At 32.5% G+C, this 24,780-nt stretch overlaps 2 protein-coding genes across 8 annotated transcripts in view; both read right to left on the reverse strand.

Annotated features, from left to right (window-relative positions):
• Positions 1 to 853: 853 nt before the first annotated feature.
• Srx (sulfiredoxin) lies at positions 854 to 14,706 on the reverse strand. 4 transcript variants are annotated; one of them, XM_076497956.1, is made up of 3 exons: positions 14,413 to 14,706; positions 13,915 to 14,095; positions 854 to 2,069 (listed from the first exon to the last, which is right to left on the reverse strand). In XM_076497956.1, exons 2-3 carry the CDS (start codon positions 14,092 to 14,094, stop codon positions 1,860 to 1,862), a joined length of 390 nt encoding a protein of 129 aa, XP_076354071.1. In that variant the 5' UTR covers position 14,095; positions 14,413 to 14,706; the 3' UTR covers positions 854 to 1,859. The 4 variants fall into 4 exon arrangements, with proteins under 4 accessions (XP_076354071.1, XP_076354072.1, XP_076354070.1 ...); XM_076497957.1 differs by having other exon boundaries at positions 13,915 to 14,077; positions 14,413 to 14,631; XM_076497955.1 differs by having other exon boundaries at positions 13,915 to 14,077; positions 14,246 to 14,423.
• Positions 14,707 to 17,789: 3,083 nt separating this feature from the next.
• Positions 17,790 to 24,780, reverse strand: part of LOC143248940 (ankyrin repeat domain-containing protein 16-like) — a 42,997-nt gene continuing 36,006 nt past the window's right edge. For 2 of the 4 annotated variants that reach the window (XM_076497960.1, XM_076497961.1), the window contains exons 8-9: positions 21,367 to 21,744; positions 17,790 to 18,388 (exon numbers count right to left, since the gene is read on the reverse strand). In XM_076497960.1, the coding sequence (XP_076354075.1) occupies positions 18,240 to 18,388; positions 21,367 to 21,744 (527 nt within the window). In that variant the 3' untranslated portion in view covers positions 17,790 to 18,239. The remainder of the gene's footprint in view (positions 18,389 to 21,366; positions 21,745 to 24,780) is intronic. The other 2 variants (XM_076497962.1, XM_076497963.1) reach the window with 1 other exon arrangement.

Here is a 24,780-nt window from a genome sequence, read left to right on the forward strand (position 1 = left end):
AAACTAGACAAAACAAAGACATTGTTGAATTGCACATAGAGACATGGAAAGAGTGAAATTAACCATAACCAAGACTGCACATTAGTTATGTTGGTTCATTCTTTATTATGAAAAAAATCTTGATGGTCACTGAAGCATAGTTTAAATCAATGATTCCCAAACCTTTTTCTATCACATGCCCTCAATTAGGCCATTTTATGTCAAATATCCCATTAGATCCTTTAGTTAGTTGTCTTCCCCAATTTGTGTAATAAAACTTAGAATGGTTTATATGAATAAAACAAAAATCAAAAGAAATGGTTCAAATGTGAGTCAGCAACATGCAAATTCAGCAAGATACACTTTCATAAAAAAACAAAAACATTTAAAGGCCCCAGTTTAAAATCTAGATATGTAAAAATAGTTTTCAGTTGTTTTCATAATGAAATCTGAAAATGTTCACAATTAAACACTTTCACTACTATTATTCTCACACAGTATATAGTACTGTCATTACTCCTATTCCTTAAGTGCTATGGAAACCTACATAAGTATGAGAGTTGGGCAAGTCCAGTTTCATGATACTATTGAACATACACAAGAAAATGTTGAAAGAAAATAAATTAAAAAGCTTTAAGTTAATTTTAAAAATAAAAAGTGTTCACAAAGCTATAGCTGAAACATTTTCACAGGCACAAAGCCAAACTAGCATTTTGTCCATAAACACTGTAGTTGTGTAAACAATTAATGTAATGCAGGTTCCTATAAATGGTTACACACAGTCCTTGTTGAGATTAAAGCCACACAGTTAAAATAGTTTTGATTCTATGAATAGAACCAAAGCATTATTAAAAATGCAATAACATCATGTAAACCCATTTTATCGTCTTCTTTATTTCCAGAGTGATTCTCAATAATTACACGTGCACAAAATGAAGACTTAGTTTCTTTAAAAAAAAAAAAAATTAAGAAACTACTTGCAGAAACAAACAATCCTATTGGATAGAATTCCTGCAATTTTATAATCCTCAGTTACTTAAAACAATTCTTATTCAACCCCATATTCTTATCTATAGGGTAACATAAAATGCAAATTGCTTGTTGATATTCTCAATTTTATTTCTCACCAAGTCTGCAGAGAGGCCAAGGATCCACTTCCCAGCAGGTGGATTGCAACAGCATCAAAAATTGTGTATGGAATGTGAGATATCAGTATCTAACATTAAGCAAACATTAACTATGCTTCAAATCACTTATGCTTTTTCAGGGTATAAATCCAAAAACTGCTGCAAGGCACATTCTTCCTAGAGGCCAATGATGGCCCTCAGTGGCCCAATATATTTATTTAACATAAAAATATGATATTGTACAACTTCAAAATATATCTAAATATTTAATACTAGTTGAGATTCACACAAATAGAGTAAAATGGGCATCAAAAAGCAAGTAAATCCTGTATACATTTTGTGAAATCAGTATTTCAGTAAATATATCATTACATAATGAAATTATTTAACCTATTTTCAAACTTCCCCTAAATAACAAAAAACGTTTTTAAATCATTGCTAAGACAACTTCATAAACTTTACTTTATTTAAACAGAAATTACTAGATTAAAACAATTCCTTTCTCATATTTATACAATTAACAAACATTATAAAAAAAAATAATTACAGTAACAAGTACTGCTAAATACATTAAAATGCACTACTAGCATTAGAAGTACAAAAGGTTCTTTTTGCTTTCTCTTTCAGTAATGTTTACTCACTATAATAATAATAATAAACAAATAAAAAATCTACCTTTTTAGGTGTGTGTGTTTTTATGTGTAATTATATTTCATCTAGTTTACTAGTTTATGTTAAATATGCAGATAGTAATTATTTCAAATCAGGAGTTGAGCCCCCGAGATAACTTCTTAAATCTTTAACAGTTGATCTGAATAATTTACAAGGCACACTTGGGAGCTGTAATCGCTTGTGAGCCTCATAGCGATGACAACCACCAAAGGAGTAGTAATAGTTGCCACCTTCAGAGCCTGTTATCCACAGCACATCAATGGGAGGAACTTGGTCTCTTGTGGCTGGATCCTAGATAAGAAAAAAAATACCCATTAAGTTTTTATTATAAAAAGAACAATATGCATGTAGCTAAACTATATGCAAGTGTCTATTTATACCTCTGAAATATATTTTTTATAAGTGGATATCTAAGCACATGGGTCATATAAAATTTCTGTAGAATAAATCAGAATTAACCACGTCAGTGATAATTATGTATACTTTGGACATGTGTTAAGAAATCAATTATAGTTTGTACAAGACTAAACTGACAATTCTAAGTGATGTTAAATATGTTTAGTTACACAGAAATACAATACACTACAAACAACATGTTTAGTTACACAGAAATACAATACACTACAAACAACATGTTTAGTTACACAGAAATACAATACACTACAAACAACATGTTTAGTTACACAGAAATACAATACACTACAAACAACATGTTTAGTTACACAGAAATACAATACACTACAAACAACATGTTTAGTTACACAGAAATACAATACACTACAAACAACATGTTTAGTTACACAGAAATACAATACACTACAAACAACATGTTTAGTTACACAGAAATACAATACACTACAAACAACATGTTTAGTTACACAGAAATACAATACACTACAAACAACATGTTTAGTTACACAGAAATACAATACACTACAAACAATATGTTTAGTTACACAGAAATACAATACACTACAAACAATATGTTTAGTTACATAGAAATACAATACACTACAAACAACATGTTTAGTTACACAGAAATACAATACACTACAAACAACATGTTTAGTTACACAGAAATACAATACACTACAAACAACATGTTTAGCTACACAGAAATACAATACACTACAAACAACATGTTTAGTTACACAGAAATACAATACACTACAAACAATATGTTTAGTTACACAGAAATACAATACACTACAAACAACATGTTTAGTTACACAGAAATACAATACACTACAAACAACATGTTTAGTTACACAGAAATACAATACACTACAAACAACATGTTTAGTTACACAGAAATACAATACACTACAAACAATATGTTTAGTTACACAGAAATACAATACACTACAAACAATATGTTTAGTTACATAGAAATACAATACACTACAAACAACATGTTTAGTTACACAGAAATACAATACACTACAAACAACATGTTTAGTTACACAGAAATACAATACACTACAAACAACATGTTTAGTTACACAGAAATACAATACACTACAAACAACATGTTTAGTTACACAGAAATACAATACACTACAAACAACATGTTTAGTTACACAGAAATACAATACACTACAAACATCTGTGGCCTAAAATTTTTTAAGCTTCTTATTTTAAACTTTCACAATTACAATCACTAATCACATCAGTTATAACAACAAAATCCATCCTCTTTATCATCATATAAATTTGAGTCACTTCTTTGAAATTTAACACACAGTAAAATCATGCAGGAGAATTTCATTTTCATCTAGCCATTTACACAACTTTTATGTATTAATATCAAAAGGCTGGTATTTCAGTGTTTCTGAACTTACCGTATAATTCTTAAGCTTTATACGCAGAATATTACCTGATGCAAAAAAACTGATATATATCATTAATTAGGCATTTTTGCAAGTTAAAGATACAATTTTTTTTCAACAAAAAATGTTACACATAACATTATCATTTACAAAGCATGACAAGCAGTCTACAAACCAGAACTGTTTGGTCAGTAATTACGTAGGCAGCCACAACCAGTCAACGAAACCATGTGCAGAGTTTCATATGATTAAAATCATATTAATGTACATACCTTTGCATGATGTCACACATGACATAAACATTAGCATGCTCATTTGTACAGCAAATTTTTGTGCAAAAAGAATTTAAAAAGAGTCACAATGCTGAAGAAACAAAACAACTGTTTGGAATAGAAGTAAGGTATGTATAACAAATAAAAGTAACATAATAACAATTTTTACCTTATACCTTGAACCATATGAACACCTTGCAATACACATTATAATATTTAATCTGCTTACACATTCAGGAACTAGAGTAGATAAGTGGGAAATGCATGAGACACTGTATAAGAGACAACTTAAATAAAAATTGAAAACAGACATCCTGTTTAGATATCCTATAATATGAATTTAGGTGTAGGCTTTATACTTTTTATTTTAAGTACATATGTTTAACACAACTATTAATGATGGTGTTTATTTTTTATACCAATCATATTATTAGAAATAAAAATTTAAACTTTGAAACTGATAAATTACAACATGATTAAGCTACTCATGATGACCTTTGTAGGTTTTTCAATTAATTTTACTATTAAAGTTACTGATAGTGTATAATTATAAGTAAACTATGAAAGTAATATAAATTTATCAGTAGTACTAGGAGTCTAATTGGACCACCCCTTCCACACATTATCTTGGATCCAACTGTTTTGAGTAACAGTTTCACTAAGTTTCTCTAACATCATTTAATGTAACTTTAAATATGAAGGAATCATGTCTAAAGAAGTTTAACATAAGTACTACATCTAATGAATTATCACTTTTTTTTTCCTATGAACACCACTATCGTTCATCAAATCTCTTATTCATTTGTGTATTTTGAAATTTCTTTATTTTCAACAGTTAAAGAAGTATTTGAATAACTGATACACAATATAAATCTATGACTCAAACTGTTTTATTTTTTATTGGTAATGTTTTAGGGTAGCAAAATTTAACTTTTTGTAAAAAACCTGTTTGAAAATGTCATGAAATATTTTTCATCAACAAAAATTTCAAAGTTTCAGAAAATCAAAGTTGTGGAAATTTTGAGATAAAAATTTGCAGAATGTTTTTAATTGTACTATTTAAGTTATATTTTTAATGTAATTTGTTTGATAGAGATCAATTGCTAAAATCTTCTAGGTACTATATGATGTAAAATTTATTCTAGCTCATTTGAACGTAGATTGTAAATACACACTCCATGAAGAATCATCAGGCTAGTTACAGACCAAGTTATTTCAAGAAAGTAGCTTTCAATACAGAAACAAATAATTCATTTGTTAGCTATGAGGTTATTTTGTACAAATAAGTTGATTTGTTGTACCTTGGTTTATGTAATTTCTAAGGTAGGCTTACAGGAATTTAAAGCACTATTATTGTGTTAAAAATGTTTAAAAAAAATTCATTATCATTACATGGACTGCATATTTGATTTATTTTCAGCAGATAGTTTAAGAGAAACTACCTACGAGATAGCTATCTACTACACTACTGTCAGAAGTAAAATATTATTCTGATAAAACATTTCAGAAACTCCTTGCAAAATGATATATTCATTGGCATGTCACAAAACTTATAAATTCTATAAAAGAAGAGAACATAAGAATTAAGCTAAATCAAACCAGATGAACATCCTTAAAGAAAGCTCTGCAATTGGCAATGGAACTAGAAATTATTATGTCAGAAATCAATTAACAAATGCACCATCTAGAAATTAGGGATATCAGATTTTGTAATATTGAAACATTATTCCCTCCCCCCAATACTACTATAAAAAGAACTGAAATAATTAGTTAGGCAGCTAATAAAACAGAATAAAGGAAAGAAGCTATAAAATACATTATTTTAAGTATAACTAAGTCACATATTCATGTGAGCTGCAAACAAAAATGTATGGAAATATTAGGTTGTCCAGAAATATGTCAGAATTCTCACTATGACATTTAGAAGTTTAATACTGAGTAACTTATCATTGATGTTGCCACTTACAAGGTGTCTTAACTGTCTCAGCTCTACTCAGAGTAAGTTTCACAACCCCTAAGGCAGCATGGACAAGAAGGACTTTCATCTAATTTTACTCTATGACTTCAAACTAGAATGAAAAGCTACTGATACTACACAGAACATCAACCAGGCATTCAGCCATGAATCTGTTACTGAATGTACAGTTCAGCACTGGTTCCAAAATTTAACATGGAGATGAGTCTTGAAGACCATGAAGACAGCCATCCTTAAATGAAGACCCATTAAGGGAAGCAGTTGAGGCAATCCCTCTCACAACAGTATGTGAGCTTGCAGAAAAGCTAGGCACAAGCAAATCAAGCATTGCCGACCATCTGAGTGCAATTGGAAAGATCAAAAAGTTGGATAAGCAGGTTCCACATGAGCTGACTAAAGATAAACAAAAATGGTCTTATGAGTCACATCAAGGATAATATTCCAAAAATTGAAAGAATTGGGATTCGAGATTCTGCCTCATATACCTTATTCCCCAGACCTTTCCCCTAAAGATTTGTATTTTTCAAGCACTTTGACAAATTTTTGAATAATAAATGCTTTCAAAAGCAGTCAGCTGCAAAAGAAGCTTTCAGAAAATTTACTGATCATAGAAACTGTGATTTCTAAAGTAGGGGCATAAACAGCATCATAACACGATGGCAAAAGTGTGTTGAAGCAAATGGTGCTTATTTTGATTAAAGCATGTTTTACAACACTGGTTTATACTTTTCCAAACTTCACCATTCAAAAATGACATTTATTTCTGGACAACTTAATAGTATCTCTCAAAGGATAATGTCAGTAACTAAGGGAAATCTGGCAGTTAGAGCTAATATTGTAATACTTACTAAAGGAAGTTTCTCTCATGATGCATGGGTAATTGACATAAAATAAATATGGCACTGACTTTATGCATAAATATAGATGTGAGGTCAAGCTTTAGATATCATAATAGTAGAGGACCATGAAGTCCTTGTGCACTATTTGACAATTACTAAACCACGAGTTGAATGTCTAGTGAAAATAGGGCTGATGATTATTAAACTACCAAGAAATGAGAAACTTGCAACAGGAGTTTACTGCAATAATTCTTCATCTCCTGACTATGATAAAGAGAAACTATATAATCTAGCTTGGCAATGATGATGGGTGGTTGGAAGAGCTCTCCTGGTTGTGAAGAATAAAGTTACTGTATATGGCTTCATCCAAAGAACAGTGAAATCAGCTTGTGATACAGTGAAAGATAGCTATGCTGATAAAACTGAATCCACTTACATAACATGATATACCTGTATAGTTCACGTTCTAAGGAAATACAAACTCTAGAGTCAATTGCTGTTTAGAGAAGAGAAAATCCAAGTAAAAAATGTTTGGGCAGTCAAAAATTAGATTTTAAACTATTGTCAGAAAACAATAGAAGGCACATCACAGGTGAAACATCAGAACTTTATTAATCTTCGTATTTAGTACAACAGAAACTCAGCAGAAGTGCTTAGGTTCAATAAACAGTTAATAATTTCTCTGTTTCCCATTTGGCTTGTATATCTGCACACAGTCTAACAGATATTGTTGCAACATACTTTTAATCATAGTGTCCTTTGAAATTTTACTCAAAATGTCTCTAAAACAATTTTGTAAGGTTTCTAAAGCTATTGCTTCATTTGAATGACTCCAGCAGTTTCTTTGATAGTTAAGTAACTTTTGTGTAGGTTGGATGAGTATTTGGGACCATAATATATTTAAAAATGGCTGGTATGGGTAGAGAAAGCACTGGTAGAGAAGCGAACGTTTCGGCCTTCTTTGGTTATTGTCAGTATCTGATGGTACTTGTCCTGGTCCATTATCTATTTATTTTGTAAATATTTCTTGTCACCTTGGCAGAAAAACACTACCAAATAATCATGCTATCCACCCCATGCTTCATAGTAGATGCTATACACTGAGGTACCTTTCAACTTTATTTTGCCAGACATACAACCTATGCTTTCAATCAAATATTTCAAACTTGGACTCATCCACCTATAACACTTTTTGAATAATCAATAATCCAATTCTATACTTTTTAGCAGTAGCCTAGCATGACCATGTGGGTTAAGGCATTCGCCTCGTAATCTGAGGGTCATGGGTTTGCATCCCCATCGCAACAAACATGCTCGCCTTTTCAGCCGTGGAGGTATTATACTGTGATAGCCAATCCCACTATTCGTTGGTAAAAGAGTAGCCCAAGAGTTGGTGGCAGGTGGTAATGACTAGCTGCTTTCCCTCTAGTCTTACACTGCTAAATTAGGGACGGCTAGTGCAGATAGCCCTCGAGTAGCTTTGCACAAAATTCAAAAACAAACAAACTTTTTAGCAAATTTCACTTTTGACAATACTTTGAGATCAAAATAAAGGTGTTTTTTGTTGTGTTTTACTACAAAACCAAGTATTCTACACTTCTTGAGCCTTTTTGATGCTGTAGATCTGGACACTTTTCTATCATTTGGTACATAGTCATTTATCTCATGCTTGAGATCAGTGACAGTTGTCTTTCTGTCCTGAAGAATAAATAAATGATACTGATGTTAAGTATCTTTATTGAGTGTGTTCCGCACCTTCCTTTCCTATTTTCAAAATTACCCGTCTTGGTCCCACATTCTTATGTTTGGGGAGCATTGAGTCTTACAGAAACATGTTGGTAAGTCCAATTAACATCACAAAGCTTTTATGTGAGCTCCCTGCTCTAATGGCAATTCTCTATGCTTTTTGGACTACAGCATGACAAAATATAGTGCTAAACACTTTTTATCAAGGTTTATTTGTGGAGTGTTATTAAATTTATTTCTTCTAGTATATACTGGTACTATATGCTAGTTTCTTTCTATATAGTCAGGACACTGCACGGGGTGCCATGGCAGTTATTTCACACCCTAAATTTTATCAGTATGTTCAATCAAGAAGAACCATTATGACATGCCCTTGGTACAAGTATATGGGAATTCTAAAGAATAAATATTCTTACCCTGGCTCAATCAATTGTTAACATGGATCAGTGAAACATTACTATAGTGTTTTAAAATGTACATTTCATAATGGCATGAAAATTAGCTCCATAAAATGGAAAGAATGACATAATATTATCTTAACACTTCCTTACAGTACTGTATGTCAGTGAAAGAATAGCCAATTATGTAACTTGAAAGAACTTTTCAATGCAAATTAAGTCCGAGGCTCTCACTGTTCATGACTATTTACAGAAGATCACAGAGATTGTAGCCATTAGTGGGTTTACCCAATCATCTACCTAGGAGAGCTGCCATAGTAACAATAAATGACAAGGTGCTATTAATCTGTTAATAAACACCAAAAAGACATGGCAAGTATTTTTTTGTTTTCTGTTTGTTCTTCTTATTACACACAAAGCTATTCAAGGACTATCTGTACTTGCCATCCCAAATTTAAGAGGTACAGAACAGAACAGAAAGTCAACACCAACCACCAACTCTTGGGTTACTGTGTTACCAATGAAGAGTGATACTGATTGTTACATTATAATGTCCCCACAACTGAAAAGGTGAGAATGTTTAAGTGGTGGGATTATATCTCTCAACCCACTGCTTGCAAGTCAAGCTCCTTATTTACCAGGCATGCATAGCCTTTTGTTGAATGGGCAACTTAGTAACGTTTTATTTTTTTACATTAGGAGTGCTCAAGGGACTTCACAATCAAGGAAGGGGCAGTGTTGTAAGTGTGGAATAATACATATGATATTGAAAACAACACACTTTTCTATAATAGAGCCAAATGAAAACACACAAAAATAAAGTTTAAAACAACTTGGTTTCCTTATTTAATTTAATTCAAGATAAAAAAATACTATTTTTGTTGTTTTTTTTTTGCAAACAATTGTAAACTTTTTTCCCCTCAAAAATTAAGGGTAAGAAGCAATTTTATAGATTAGAAGTTAAAGAATAAAACTAATCAGGAAGACAGAATAGAACTTCAAAGGGGCAAGCACAAGCTTACAGGAAGTGGTAAACAATTAGAAATGTTTCATCATTCCCTATTCCCCTGCACCTAGGGATTACTTGTGTAACAATTTCTGATCCCTAATGAACATGTAAATTACAAATGAGCATCCAACAACAACTTCCATAATGCCTCATATGAAGAATAATTTGCTCAACCTTATGCACAACCTTTCAAGATAAGGAAAAGAAAGACTAGTCTCCAGATATAATGGTTTTATTGCTTTTCTGAAAAGGTTATTGATTTAAATTTTGTTTAGGTACACCATACCTTTTAACTAATTCATTACACTAGTTAATGACACTGTTTGTTAATAATTAGTTTCTTCAATATAATTTGTATTAAAACCATTATCCCAACATAAGTATAAAAAAAATGAGCAATGATGAGCATACCATCTTCTGTAGCTTTTGTTATATATTAACACCAATATTCCAATATCAATATATAATGGTTAGAATGACAGTGTGACTGCTAACTAGCTACCTGTAGCATCTGTTACAAATTAAAAATCATTATTCCAACATCAGTACATAACATGGTTGTAGTGAGTGACACCCAGCCAGCCACCTTCTGCAACATTTGTTACACATTAAAGCTACTATTTCAACATAAATATGTAACATTGTTAGAGTGTAGCAAGTAATTTCACTTGTTTTGTAATATTTTTCATAGCTGTTTTCTATTACCCTAAACTTTATTTAATCTATTTCTGTAAAATGATACAGAATTCAATCTAAAAATACATGCATCTTTATCATTCTAAAGGTTTTTGTATTTTGATGCATATGTATAATAACTGTTCACTTTACAAATAGAAGTATCATACTTGTTTCTTTAAAAAGTGCTTTCATTACTGTTGTTTAATTTCACTATTCAAGGACTATCTGTGCTAAATATCCCAATTTTAAAACTAGCAGACTAAAGGGAAGGAAGATGGTTAAACCATCCACCATCAAATTCTGGGCTACTTTTTATTGTAGTGGGATTGGCCATCACATTATAATGCACCCACAGTTGAAAAAGCAAGCATATTCATGACAGGTTGTAATCCTGTGATCAACAGATTGCAAGTCCAACACCTTAACCACTAGACAATTCCAGGCACCACTCTGACTACTACTGTTAAGCATTAAAAAAAAGTGACTACGTACATTTCATATTTTGTTTAAAGTCAGAATGTCATGACAGATAGAAATTAAAGTGCCCAAATAATTTGTATCTGCTTATCACATATAAATATACCACTAATACACATCATGCAGTAAAGTTGTGGGGATATTTTAGTCTAACAAATTATAACCCCCTGTGACTATCATGCCTGAGATAGCATGATATGTTTAAAGTAAATATGAAAACTGTAATATTTACAACATTTACAACTGATTATAATATAGGTATATATTTAACATACATTTTAAAATATTTAACATAATAATGATGCCAATAATGATAAACAAAATCATCACATTAATTCTGAGCTTAAGAAAAAATTTGGCAAGTTTTAAAGAATAAAACTTTTTTGCCAGATATTATCTCCATAAGGGTTTTGAAGGCAGTAAAAATTGGGCATGGAGACACTTGCTACTATTTTCATAATTGATTATACCAGAAGACAAAGTTGGCTAATGTTACTTCTCTTTCCGAGGGAGGTGGTAACAACTGTACCACTAATTATAGACCTATTGGTTTTACATCAGTCACAGGAAAAGTTTTTGAAAGTCTAATAAAATGTACTTTGTAAATGCATTTAACAAAGTTTAAAATTTTATTGGATAATCAACATTCAACATGATTTAAATAGGAGGAAAATCACACCTTACAATTCTTTTGACATTCTTTATAAAGGTTACTGCTTAGGTAGATGAGGGTAAGGATGTCGATGTGGTGTATTTGGATTTTCAGAAAGCATTTGACAAAATATTACACTAAAAATTTGTTTAGAAAACTTCTCTTCAGGTGTGGGTAATTGGTTTGCTAGTTGGATAGAAAAATGGCTGAACAGAAGAAAGCAGAAGGTTGTTACAAATGTAGTTCAATCAAACTGGATTAACATCACAAGTGGAATAGCTCAGGACTCGTTCTTTGGACCTTGGGTCATTCCATGTCAAATCATCCAGGGGTCTGCAGGTGACCCCCACAGAATGCCTTGAAAAAATTCACATGCTCATCTACCCATATAATGAAACACTGCCAAAGATTAGATCAATATCTCTAATAGTTTCTGTAAAATTTAGTTTTTTGTGTTTTTTTGGAAAATTCATTTTCAGGCAACTTTGGCTGCTTAAAGCTGCAAAAGTAATAGTGGTAGAAGGCTGACATTTGCTACACTGACTGAATTAATCTCACAGAATTCAAAAATTGTCTCAAACCAAGTTTATCTCTCTCGTAGTATTTTCATAGTGACACAGAAATATCACCTGAAAACCCAAAATCATAAAAAACATTAGTTTATTTAATAAGCCATAGCTCTAAGACTTAATATGATACAAAGCTGAATTTTGTTTTCAAATTTCCTATAACATATCAGTTGATAAATCAGCAATTGTTGTAATTAAAAGGCTATTAGATCCCCTGTAAAAAAAATTTAGTTGCATGCAACTTTTTATGATTTAGCTAAAAATAGCCCTACTTCGGGCCACAGTTTGACCATGTCACCAGTTATTCAGCCTTTTCAGATTTTTACCATATATTCTTACATCTCTGAAAATGATTTACAAAAAAAAATCAGGGTGGTGTTCAGCCTACTTTTTGAGTTATAATTTTTTTAAGTATCCTCTGACCATACGTTTTTTATTTTAAAAGACATTCAATTCAGGTGTGTTACTGTGTGCAAATATATCCACACAATTTTGAAAAATACCTGTCAGAGTTTTATGAATCCCACTGAAATATTCTAACCAGCCTTTCACAATGTTAAATAATGAAGTTGTAAGAAACAAGAAAGAATTAATTCATTTCTGAACAAGTTTATTGGCATAACTAGTTAGATCACAAGGCAATGCAAATATATTGTGTATGCATCACAGTTAAGAAAAAATACATGAATTTTGAAAAGATATGAATCGTCTTCAGCTGCAATGGTTTTATTTTTCTAACACAGTAGTTGGCCTTTGGAATAAGTAGTCTTCAGATGTAGTAAATGCAGTTGAGTTTAAGGGAAGGAAAGATAAATATACAAAAGATAATGGCTGACTACAAGTTATTTTTAATATGTTTGTATTAGTTTAATAAATGGGACAGCTGAGATGGATCAATAGCCCTTTATTGACCTTAAATGCTATTTAATTCTCAGCCAATATCTTATAAACACTTAACAAATGTTTGTGCACAGAAATAAAAACAATTAGCAAACCGTAAATTTCAATCATTTTGTTACATGAGAAGGTACTACTACATAACAAAATATTAATCTGAAAATTAATGATATAGAATCTTAACACTTAGGCTCTGAGGTTTAACTTTTATGAACCGGACATTTAAAGATTCAGAATTTACTGATTTTGCTTTCAATATTCAGCACCCTCCTTCAATGCCTATCACAGTTGGAATAAATGCTTTCCCATCCTATATAATAATTATTTTACTAACCTATAACTAATTTCCACCTCTTTATAAATTAATTATAGTGTAATCGAAAAATGGAGATTTATGCACAAGTTTCTGCTATAGTTTAAAAAATAGTAAAAAACATATGTCAGAAAAAGAAATTAAGTTTAAGTTGTATAAGAATGAATTCCAATTTCTCAAATTGAAACACAAGCTTAGAAAGCCAGATACCAAAACTTATCACAATTCATTAGGCTCTTAGGAAGATCAAGATTTTAGGCAGTAAAAGTTAAACCTTAAAATGCAATCATTAGGCTAGAGCCACATAAAGGTGTACAAATTTATTATGCTGTAAATATAATTACTAAACAATAGTTTGTTCCCATGTATATTATACATTGAATCTGAGTAAAAATAAAACGCAGTCGACTGCACATGCAAGTGTTCTAAATCATTAAGTTATTAATATTACACTCATTTACAGTTTCTAATACACCACTAACCTTCAGAACTTTCATCAAGCTCCTGACCTTTTCTTCATCAAGGACTGATGGAAATGGTCTAATCAGAACACTCATTGGTACATCATGGATTTCACTAATATGATCTGCATGTATGCTTGAAGCCGAAGTTAAATCACGCGATATTTTTTCACCTTCCATATTTCTAGAATTTTGAATCATTCTATGACGAACAATTGCATATTTTATTGACATTATGTAACTATAAACAATTAATGTATTATCGTGAATGAGAAAACAAAAGACTAGTTTAATATTATGATATTAATTATAACAATATCGTATGATATATGCGAAGGCCAAAGTTACTCACTTGAGAATAAATGTAGTTTTTCCCCAAACACTTAATGAATGACTGATTTTGAGTATAATTCTAATTGTACACAATAAATGTAACTTAATATTACCCAACATAAGTCTAATCTTAAGCAACATGCATTAATGTCAAGAATGAGGAATTTCAAAGATGACGTAACATACACGAAATTTTCTTTCCTAACCAGGAACTACGCCAACAAAATTGCAAAACATTTCTACCGAGTTACAGCTTGAAAGATCTACGTAATGGAATAACGCGTTACCTGGAGTTATAAACTAAAAGAAGAAACTTTTAGGAAAAACAAAAATGTAACACTGATACACATCATATCCATGGATGTCCGCAGGATATAATGGGGAGGAGGAAAAGGTCACAAAAATATACTATGATTTTCTTTTATTATAATATAAATAGTATTATATTTTTCCCCTAGAAAATCCAGGGTGTCAACTTCCTCTTTGATACTCCCTGCGAACGACTATGTTTATATCCCGTCATCTGAAACTAAGTAAATTATTTTATTAGCCTGCATTATTACCAAGGAATAACGAGGAATCATTTAGCCCATTAATAAAAAAAAAAACAACAACATTATTTTCTTCTACTCCCCAAAATAGAGCTCTGGATTTTAGAACTAGCGAAACAATTTCGAACCTATGTGATACTAAAAACACTCCTTTCGCTTTAAATTTCGTTATAACATAGACAGTCAATTCCAAGCGTGGATGGTAGCTTTATGTCGAATGGCTGCCTTCTTTTGGTCAGTAATTCAAAATTAGTGTTAGTAACTTCACCGGCAATCCAAAATACAAATACTTCCTTCATGCAAATATTCTTGCTTTGCTTAAATTATATTTTATTAGCTCACTTAATTTATTTATAGAGGGAATCTCTTCCTGCACTCGTTTTGGTTCCTGATTTTTTTTCTTTTGCTTTTCTTATCTTATTCATATTATGATCAATGTCTTATACTAATCATACAATCTAATTAATCTGTCATCCAAACTATTATTTCTCTGTCATAGCTCCTTTGAAATTTGTTATAAAGAAATACGAAATATCCAGCATGAAAAATACAACAACCATGATTCTGTAAAAATAGCACAACTGTGCACAAATACGTCTAATTTACAGCTAGAATTCATGTTAGGGTTGCAGCTAATAAGCCACTCATAACAGTTTTACATGCAAGGTGTCGACACAAAAGAAAAGCCCAATTTATATTAAAAGCATGAATCTTGTTACTGTTTGCTTTGAATAGATAGGTATGAGTTTATATTTCACATAAGTAACATTGCACAACAAAGTTTTTGCTTTATGAACACTGTTGGGTGTTCCTTATAGATTTTTGGCTGCTGATCACGAAGATCACATTCAAATTTGCCCATCACGTACTGTTTCATCGAAATCTTCAGTTTCACCAGGACATTGCTATAATGGAAAAATGATATCAGGGCAACTGGAATCCGTCAATGTTTGCTGGACACTGCAACGTGATGCACCGGACATTAAATACAAAGGAAAATCAGGAGCAAAACATTTTTAATTATGTTAAACTTAATAGCGTATTAGAAACATAAACGCAATTAACTACGTTTTTGCCGGTAAACAGTTAACTGGCTATTTCTCAGAGTTCCTACGTGATGAAGCAAAACCAAAACTATATTTGTGCATACCCACAGTCAGCAAAAACTTTTCAAAAAAATTGTCGTGCAGTGTAATTGTTTAAATACGACAATATAATTCGACCAGGAAAAGTGGGGAGGAAGTATTTTGATGCGTCTTATTTATCTGGCCCGGCATGACCAAGCGTGTTAAGGCGTGCGACTTGTAATCTGAGGGTCGCGGATTCGCATCCCGGTCGCACCAAACATGCTCGCCCTTTCAGCCGTGGGGGCGTTATAATGTGACGGTCAATCCCACTTTCGTTGGTAAAAGAGTAGCCCAAGAGTTGGCGGTGGGTGGTGATGACTAGCTGCCTTCCCTCTAGTCTTACACTGCTGAATTAGGGACTGCCAACACAGATAGCCTTGAGTAGCTTTGTGCGAAATTCAAAAACAACTAACTGAAAGTATTCTTGGTTCATTTGATTTACCAAAATTTACATTTACGTTTTAGCAGATGTAGTCATCCAAACCTAAAACTTTATTACAAACATTACTTATTATCCAGATTCAAAAATGAATCTCCAGACAGTACACTAATATACAGTTCTAATCAAACTAAGCCAACTGACTGATTAGTCGCTTACCCGCAAAGAAACACATTGGTTGAAATCTTAACCATTTTCTGAGTAAGGTGTTGTAGCCTGTACAGGTAAGCCAGAATATGTCAAAGATTGGAATTATATATATGTACAAACGACTGGTTTAGGTTGAGAAAATTAGAGAAGCCTTACTTATACAACAACTCAAGCTCAAAATAAACCAATACAAAGGAACACCTTTATGCCTATATTAGTAAATATAATCAAACATCTAAGCACGCCCTCTACATTCCTACACTCAGTTACACAACCCTCTTAAAACATATAGTCAGCTATCGGACAATTACCTCTTTCTTTCTTTGTGTACCTGATGATGACCGAAGAAAGTCGAAACGTTGTTTGCTCCACTACATAAAATATTTCTCAACCCAAACCAGCCGTTTTTACATATATATTTTGCTCTACAAGTGACTTTTCATCACTGAAAGATTGGAATTATTTTGGTGTTTAAAGTGACTAGGATTCACCTGAAATGGAACTCTCCCTTCTCCCCAGTAAAAAGTGTACGCTTTTAGTTACAAGAAACAATATAAAAAAAATCCTATATTGAATCCTGCTATTATTGTTAAGTTACTGACGGGCAGTTCATTTCTTATCAAAAGTTAATTATTACCAACATTGTCTTTATGTCTTATTATAGTATATTTTAATTATTAAAATTCCTTAGTATAATTAACTTTATGCAATCAGCACGTCTCTTCTTTTTACACATGTATGAAGGCTGTAAGATCTCTTATTATCGGTGAAACTAAACGTTATCTTAAAGTACGAGCATTTTGACATATGAGGATATCTATAAAATATGGTAAGAAAAGTTTAAACCCTCCTTACTTCGTCATCTACCAGCATAATACAGAAAGAGTACGTCTGATTTCTGTTTTTAACTTTAAAATCCTCTTAACAGCTAAGCATGGTGTAGAATTTCTAATAAAAGCAATGGTGTGCATAAAAATTCTTCTGTCTCTAAATATATATTCTTCATTTGATTTAAATATGTTTTAATATGAATTATTGCATTTGCGCTTCCCACCTTTCATTTTCTCTTGTTCTTCTTTTTTGTATTCAAATTATTTACTCCTAAATAATATTTGTTGTGTAATTACCGTTACGTTTGTTTTGTACCTCTAGATCAAAACTGTGACTTTTTATTAAACTATTATCAATCAGGGCATCATTAGCAGTATTTCTTCATTCTTTTCTAAATGCCTTTTTATAAGAAAAATCAAACTCGTATGATCTTTTTTAATGGGATATTCACACTTCGAGTCGTCGTTATCAGTTCAATCTGCTTTATTTTTCTCATTCCATTCATCACATTTACGTTCCTTTTGCAATTAATGTTTTGAGGAAATACTTCAATGGATGCTATATATTTTATATAACTCAAAGGCGTCATCCGTTTCTTCAAGAGCCATTCAAAGAGATTACACATAAACATGATTCATTTTAATACTCGTAGCATTTGATATGCATTCTGTAAATAAAACATTGTGTGCCACACATCTCAAGTTTGTATTTTTCTTGGCAATACAACACACTGTGTGCCTTGATTAGACATTGAAAGAAATTCTGTAACATTTTTTCCAAAAAACAATGATACAAATTTTAAGCTACTGTGGAATGTTTAAAATGCTATAAATAATACAGTATAATGGAATTTATAAACACAGTGAACAAACAGTTTTATTTCACATAAGTACAAACAAGCAGAAATAGTTACAATTAAATTTCGTCTGTGTGGTTAAGAAACTGGATCACTGGAATTGGTATCATCAGTTTTTCAAACTGTTTGTGGAAACTTGGTCCGTAGATCTGGAACATAATGTGCCGGGCGTAAAACCTACAAATTTCTGCTAGGCTATTTGGTGAATCTATAAAGAAACACAGAACCAAGGATGGTAAGAAAACTTCAATAATTAAGTATGAGAGATGACTAACATTATATTATTTCCCATTTAAAAAAATTAACTAAAAATAAGAAAAAGCATATGAAATACATTTCACAAGAGTGGTCACTCAATTGAAGGAGTGTTAAGGGTTATACAATCCCAAGTTACAGGCTCTGTTTCCAACAATGATCTTGTTAGCAAATCAACACTGTTTGCAACAATGAGCTAAGCTTGCACACAATTCTAGCTACAAATTACTTTAACTACTTCATACACACAAACAGCTAAAAACTTACTTTTACATAATTCAATGTCACAATTTATACCTTAATGATTTTTTTACTCATTAGTCACCAAGTATACGTCCTTGTTTAAAACTAATATTTTTAAACTGCTTTATAAGATGGCAAACCTACTTACACTTGTATAAATAAATTACAAGTTGAAATGCTTCTCCAGATTTTATGACATTTACGAGATATTTCCCAAGCAATATCTAGTTTGTCTTTTAACAAAAGCACATAATTTAAATTTTCTATTACTGTTTATGCTGTGAAATTTCCTAAATTTTGTTATAAGGTAATTTTAAAAAAGTGTTAAGTCTACTTTCTCTCACATTTAATTTTTTTTTACTGTTGATCAAAAAGTTTTATTTTATACAGACAGTTAATTTCAACATGATTGATACTGACATTCATTTTAAGTTATTTTGCCAACTGGAGTAATCACCATTTCCAGCTATAAATCATAAAAACACTGCGAGAGCTAGCTGAAGGAGATTTACTGGTGACCTAGGACCTGACTTGTACTAGGTCAGATAATGTAATGATATTTTAGCCAAAGACAAAAACAAACAAATAGGTGGTTCACTGTATGATGACCAGGATGAAAGGAGTGGCAAAAAAGCCATGACAAACGTCCTGACAGGCAAAAAAAGAGGAAGGGCAACAAGAATGCCCAACAATTGGAAGGCCTAGCCTAACAGGGGAAAGATCCTGCAAAGTATGTGTACAAGGATGAAAGAAAGATACCCACTGATAAGAAAGGAATGTGTGAGAATAAAGTAAGAAAGAGGCAGGCTATTAGAAGAGAGAAAGAGAATTCAAATGTCAAACAGACCAAGACAGAGCTGGTCATAGATGCACCAACAACAGAACCTATATGGAGAGTATTGTGTAAAGTCAAGGACCAAAGAGAGAGAAGGCAAATTGGGGAATAGGTACATAAAGAGATGAAACCAAGTCCAATTGTGAAAAATTACAGCCAGAACCAAAGGATGATGAAATCGAGACCAGAACAGAGGAAGCCTAGAGATAAGAAGGGTAACAAATGAGTCCAATAGGTGAGTGTCCTACCAAGAGAAAACCACATGAAAGATTTGGGATACGGAAATTAATATCTTGATAGAATGTGGATCTGCCACGAGATTTAAGCTCCCTGCAAATGGCAGGAAAAAGAATAACCAGATGTGACTGAGCCAAGAAATGTATGTCTAGTGCCTCTGAGAAAAAGGTCCTGGAACAGATAAATTTCATACAGTTGGTGAAAGAAATGACGAAAGTATAGAATGAATTGCACACAGCCAAGTGATCCACAAGTAAGAGCAGAAATGAGTATATTCTCAATAAACAGAAAGAAGATCAAGCATGCTAATGTGTAGTGAATGCCAATTCAATATCTAAATGTCAGAAGTACAGTCCTCATCTTAAAATGTACCTCAGTCAGAGATATAAACTCAAAAAAGAGAGAGATCTGATTAAAGAAGTGGTAAGGAAAATGCTGCAAAAATTATGAGCATGCTTCAGTCAACATGACAATTCTTTAAAACAAATACACAAAAAAAGGATAATGAATGCAAAAAAAAAAATCTTTGGTTCATAAGCTTCACTGTAGAAGACATTTAAGTGCATGCCCCAAAGGAATGGGAGTGGCTGGGAAAGCCATAATCTTCAAAAGCAAAATAATCTCTTGCATAGGAAGAGAATGAGAACTGTAAAACCTGGTGACCAGATATTCCATAGCTTACAGACAAATAAGGGAAGGTGGAACTTGATTAAGACAAGAGGGAAAGAAAATGCCTAAAATTACCAAATTTTGACAGGGTAAACCCCCACAACAAAGTAGCCACCAAAAAAGATAGTAGGTGAAAGAATAAACATTTCAGAATGGGCTAACAGCTAATAGAAGTAAACTGTCTAAGAAGAATACAAGCTCTGAACCAATAATCTTGTGAGCAAAAATCTTCACAATGCTAATGAATACAAAAGGAACTATTGTTATGTTCAAGGAAAAAGGAATAACATGAAGCTGTGAAATGAATGGATGGAACACAAAAAATAAATGGAAGACAAGCCAAAACTAATGTGTAGGGAGATGTCCAACACATCAAACAGGGCCAGCTACAGATCGAGAAAAAAAAGGTTCACAGATGAGGTCAAATGGAGGAGAAAAGAAAGAAATTCAGCCAACTAGATGGGAATGGGAGGCTCATCAAACACATGGTAATCCATATGTTTAGCAATGACTGCAAAAACCTCAAAGTGAACAAACCTTCAAAAACCATAATAGAAATAAGGCCTAACTGTGAACAATACCACTTATTCAGGACTAAGTATAAATCGGTGTCTTTGAGAATTCAAGATAAAAATTAAAGCATTTTTATAAAAATCAAAGAAAATGAAAGTTTAGTTAATATAAATTTCAATAAACTGAACTTATACAAAAAACTCAAACACTTCTCTTCAATACAATGCTGAAAAGAAGAATGAAGTTACCACAACTGCCTGTACGTAGGGGCGTGTCAACCTCCTATTTTGTCACATAATGATATCATCATGAATCAAAGCTATTCATGTTCAACCATGAGAAGTTAGATGGAAATTGCCTTAAGGCTAGTGGTACAAACATTTCTGGGAGATGTAAGAGGAAGATGGTTATTAGTATTATATAATAAAACTTACCAAATTCAAGTAATAAATCAGTCCAGACTGTTTCGTCATGTAAACTACTAAAAAGCTCTCTACTACGAACACATGAAGTGTGGGCAACCTGTCTGAAAGCAGAAGATGTAATTCCATACCGACGTAGCATCTTGAGAATTCTGATAATATGATCTTGCTGGGGCTGACTTTTGAATAAGGCTCTAACTAGAGTACCAGGGCTCAACCCACAAGTAACCAGTAAACCAGGATCAGCTCCATGTTTCAACAAGCATTCTAGAGATGTTACATTTTTTATAGCAACGAGAAGATAAGTTCCAGGTGGGCCATTCTTACATTCCAAGCCACACTGATGTTTTAAAAGAAGATGAAGGGGCTCAAGAGAGGGGCACAAGATAGCTGAAATTAAAGAGATTCATGTTTACTTTTTGAGAATAAAGAAAAAGAACAGTTGAAGTTAACATTTCACATAGTTATCTTCAAAAACAATCATCAGTCACGAAAAATAAAAACATCTGGATATAAATGTAAAAAAAAACTTAAGGTCACATACACTCATCACAAACAAATTATTATGTATGTTAAATTTGAAAGAATTGTTTTATCTTAGTGTAATATAAATATTTATCTTGAACAATATTATTTTTACCTAATACACCTGCTTCAAAGAACACTTTAAAATATTGATATTGTTATAAATTAAAGTGTAGAACAGCTAAAAAGCTAAAACTTGATTTGAGCAAGCCACTTTTATAATAATGTAGTTAAGTAAGTAAAGATTTACTAAATTTCAAGAATGATCTATAAACTTAGATTTAAAAACTACTTTTTATGGATGTGAACAATGTTGAAATTTGAACATAGAACTACAGTTTTATATTACTAGTCCTGATAAAGCTACAATGGCAAAATACTGGCATAAAAAATATAATCTGGAAAGTAAAGGTAATTTTGTTTTAAAGTTCATTGGCAAAATATACAGCTACAATTGAAATAAGGTCTCCAAACTGTTATAGGTAGAACTCTAAATACATCACTATATAACCCACACCTGAAAATATAATCTTCAAAATGCTATAGGCAGAACTGCTTAAATTGTCACCATACAACCACACTAAAAAATATGGTCTTCAAATTGGTTTAGATAGAACTCTCTACATTTGTCACCATACAACTTCACAAGAAACTATGGTTCTTCAAACTGGTATTGGTAGAACTCTAACATTTTCCAACATTGAAATTGTATTTTCAACAGATACTGACATTTTCTCATATCTTACTTTTCCACTCAGTGCTGCCCTTTGTATGAAAACTTTTTTGTCATCACTAGCACTGAGATTCCCACTTAATCTCACGTGTTTACACGATATTGATGATTTTTTGCATACAATGAACATGTGACAAACCTCCACCAAAATAAGTGCAACACTATTTCATAGTGCAGTTACCTTTCTCTGTACTGGTTGCTCAGTTAACACTTTGAGAATAAGCAAGAAATTAAAATGCATCGAAAGAAGGGAGGAAGGGTGGCAAATGTAAGAGGAAGTGAGTGTCTATCAGAGATACATTTTCAGTGTTGGAAAATTATAGCTTCCAATAAGATACATAAACCCCTCTCACATTTAGCTAGAATCTCATCTTAGAGTGGTGGAAGGACTTGTCCAAAATTTATCTAGATGGACTGGGATCCAACTGAAGACAACCCATGGTGTGTGACACACTATATCTCAACATAATAGAGGAGCATCCTTGTAGAAGGCTTCATCTCATCTTACCAGGGTTCACTCTTTACCTGTAAAGGGAGTGTTCAAGTATAGGTAGAAGATGCAAACATAGTATGAAAATTGCACAAGGTGCCAATCAAACATCAGACAACTCAAGAGCCTGACTTGTAGATAGTAGCAGGATGGGGGAAAGTCAGCCAGAGCAGTGAACTGTATTAACTGAAGAAAATGCCATCATCCTACTCTCTACTGAATCAAATTGGTCACTCTCAAAAGGCAACTTCAATTGCTAACAGCCCCCCATAGCAACTAGTAAGTGGTGAGTGGCAAGGACTCCCATGCTTCATTAAATTAAAAAAGGGAGAAGAAAGTACAGTGGAGAACATGGAAGAAGACATTACCATAAGGCACTGGGTAACCACAGAAATCCTATTTTTAAAAACAAGCCAGTACTAGGTTTTAAATTAGGCATGAATAATAGGCAAAAATCCCCTGCCTACTTTTCTCATGCGAGTAGTCGAGTGGATACAGTCTGGATATGAGATTGTTTAGGAAAATGAGCACTGCAAGGATATTCTGAAAAATCTTATGAAGCACTCCATCTATAGGATGAGTATTGCATCACTTCTACTCTGTGCAGATTTTGGTTAAATATACCTTGGCAGACAACACTTGCCAGTGAGTGGGGTCCTGTAAGGGACTAGGGACCTCTGTAAACAGAGGGTAAGAAAATATGGTCTTGAAATTGGTAGAAATAAAACTCCCTAAATTTATCACACAACCATATTAGAAAACAAAATGTTCAAACCAGTAAAGGTAGAACTATAAAGCTAGCATTTTCCAACAGATACTCACCTTTACGCAAATATTGTCTTTTTGATTCAGTGCTGTCCTCTATATGCTTACTTTATTGCTCATCACTAGCATTGAGGCTCCCACCTACACTCACACTTCCATGTGATAATACCGTGTTCTTGCATACAAATATGTATTTTCAGCCCTTCACCGATGTGAGTGAGGCACATTCTACTAGTACAATTGACTTCTTCAGTACTAACCATTCCATTATCACTTTGAGTTTAGGGAAGAAAAGATGCATCAAAAGTGAAAAGGAAGGGTGAGAAGTGCAAGTAGAAGTATCTACTGGAAATATGTCTTCAATGTTGAAAAATGTTAACTTAAGCTACTATATGTAACCTTTCCTCACGTATAGATAGAATCCCATGTTGAAGTGATGGAGAAACCAGTGCAAAATTTACCTAGACAAGCCCAAAAGAAAATGATAGAATGAGACACCCTACATCATAAAACATAATAGGGGAGATAGTATTTGTTTATATCAGACTACTTTTCACCCATAGAAAAGGAAAGTATTGCTAGGATAGGTGAAAAATATAACCACAGTCCACAACCAGCATCATACTCATGAAAGTGTCATATATGCAGTGTGGTTAGTGCACTTCACATCATACATGGTGGGTCAATTCCAGTCCAAAAAAACTAAGTCAGAAAGAACAAGACCAAAGTGTTAAAAATAAGTGGCACAGTGGATTGCTTAAAAAAAACAGAGAAAGAGAAGAAAAATAATGTAACAGGGTAGTGAGGGTAAAACAAGGGCGTAAAATTTGAGCCTGATAAAGTCAAACAGAAGATAGAGGACCCGACCACCAAATGTAAAGAAGAGACTCCAAGAAAAGGATTACAGCCCAAT

The sequence above is a fragment of the Tachypleus tridentatus genome, chromosome 4 (assembly GCF_004210375.1).
Source record: "Tachypleus tridentatus isolate NWPU-2018 chromosome 4, ASM421037v1, whole genome shotgun sequence".
NCBI lineage: Eukaryota > Metazoa > Arthropoda > Merostomata > Xiphosura > Limulidae > Tachypleus > Tachypleus tridentatus.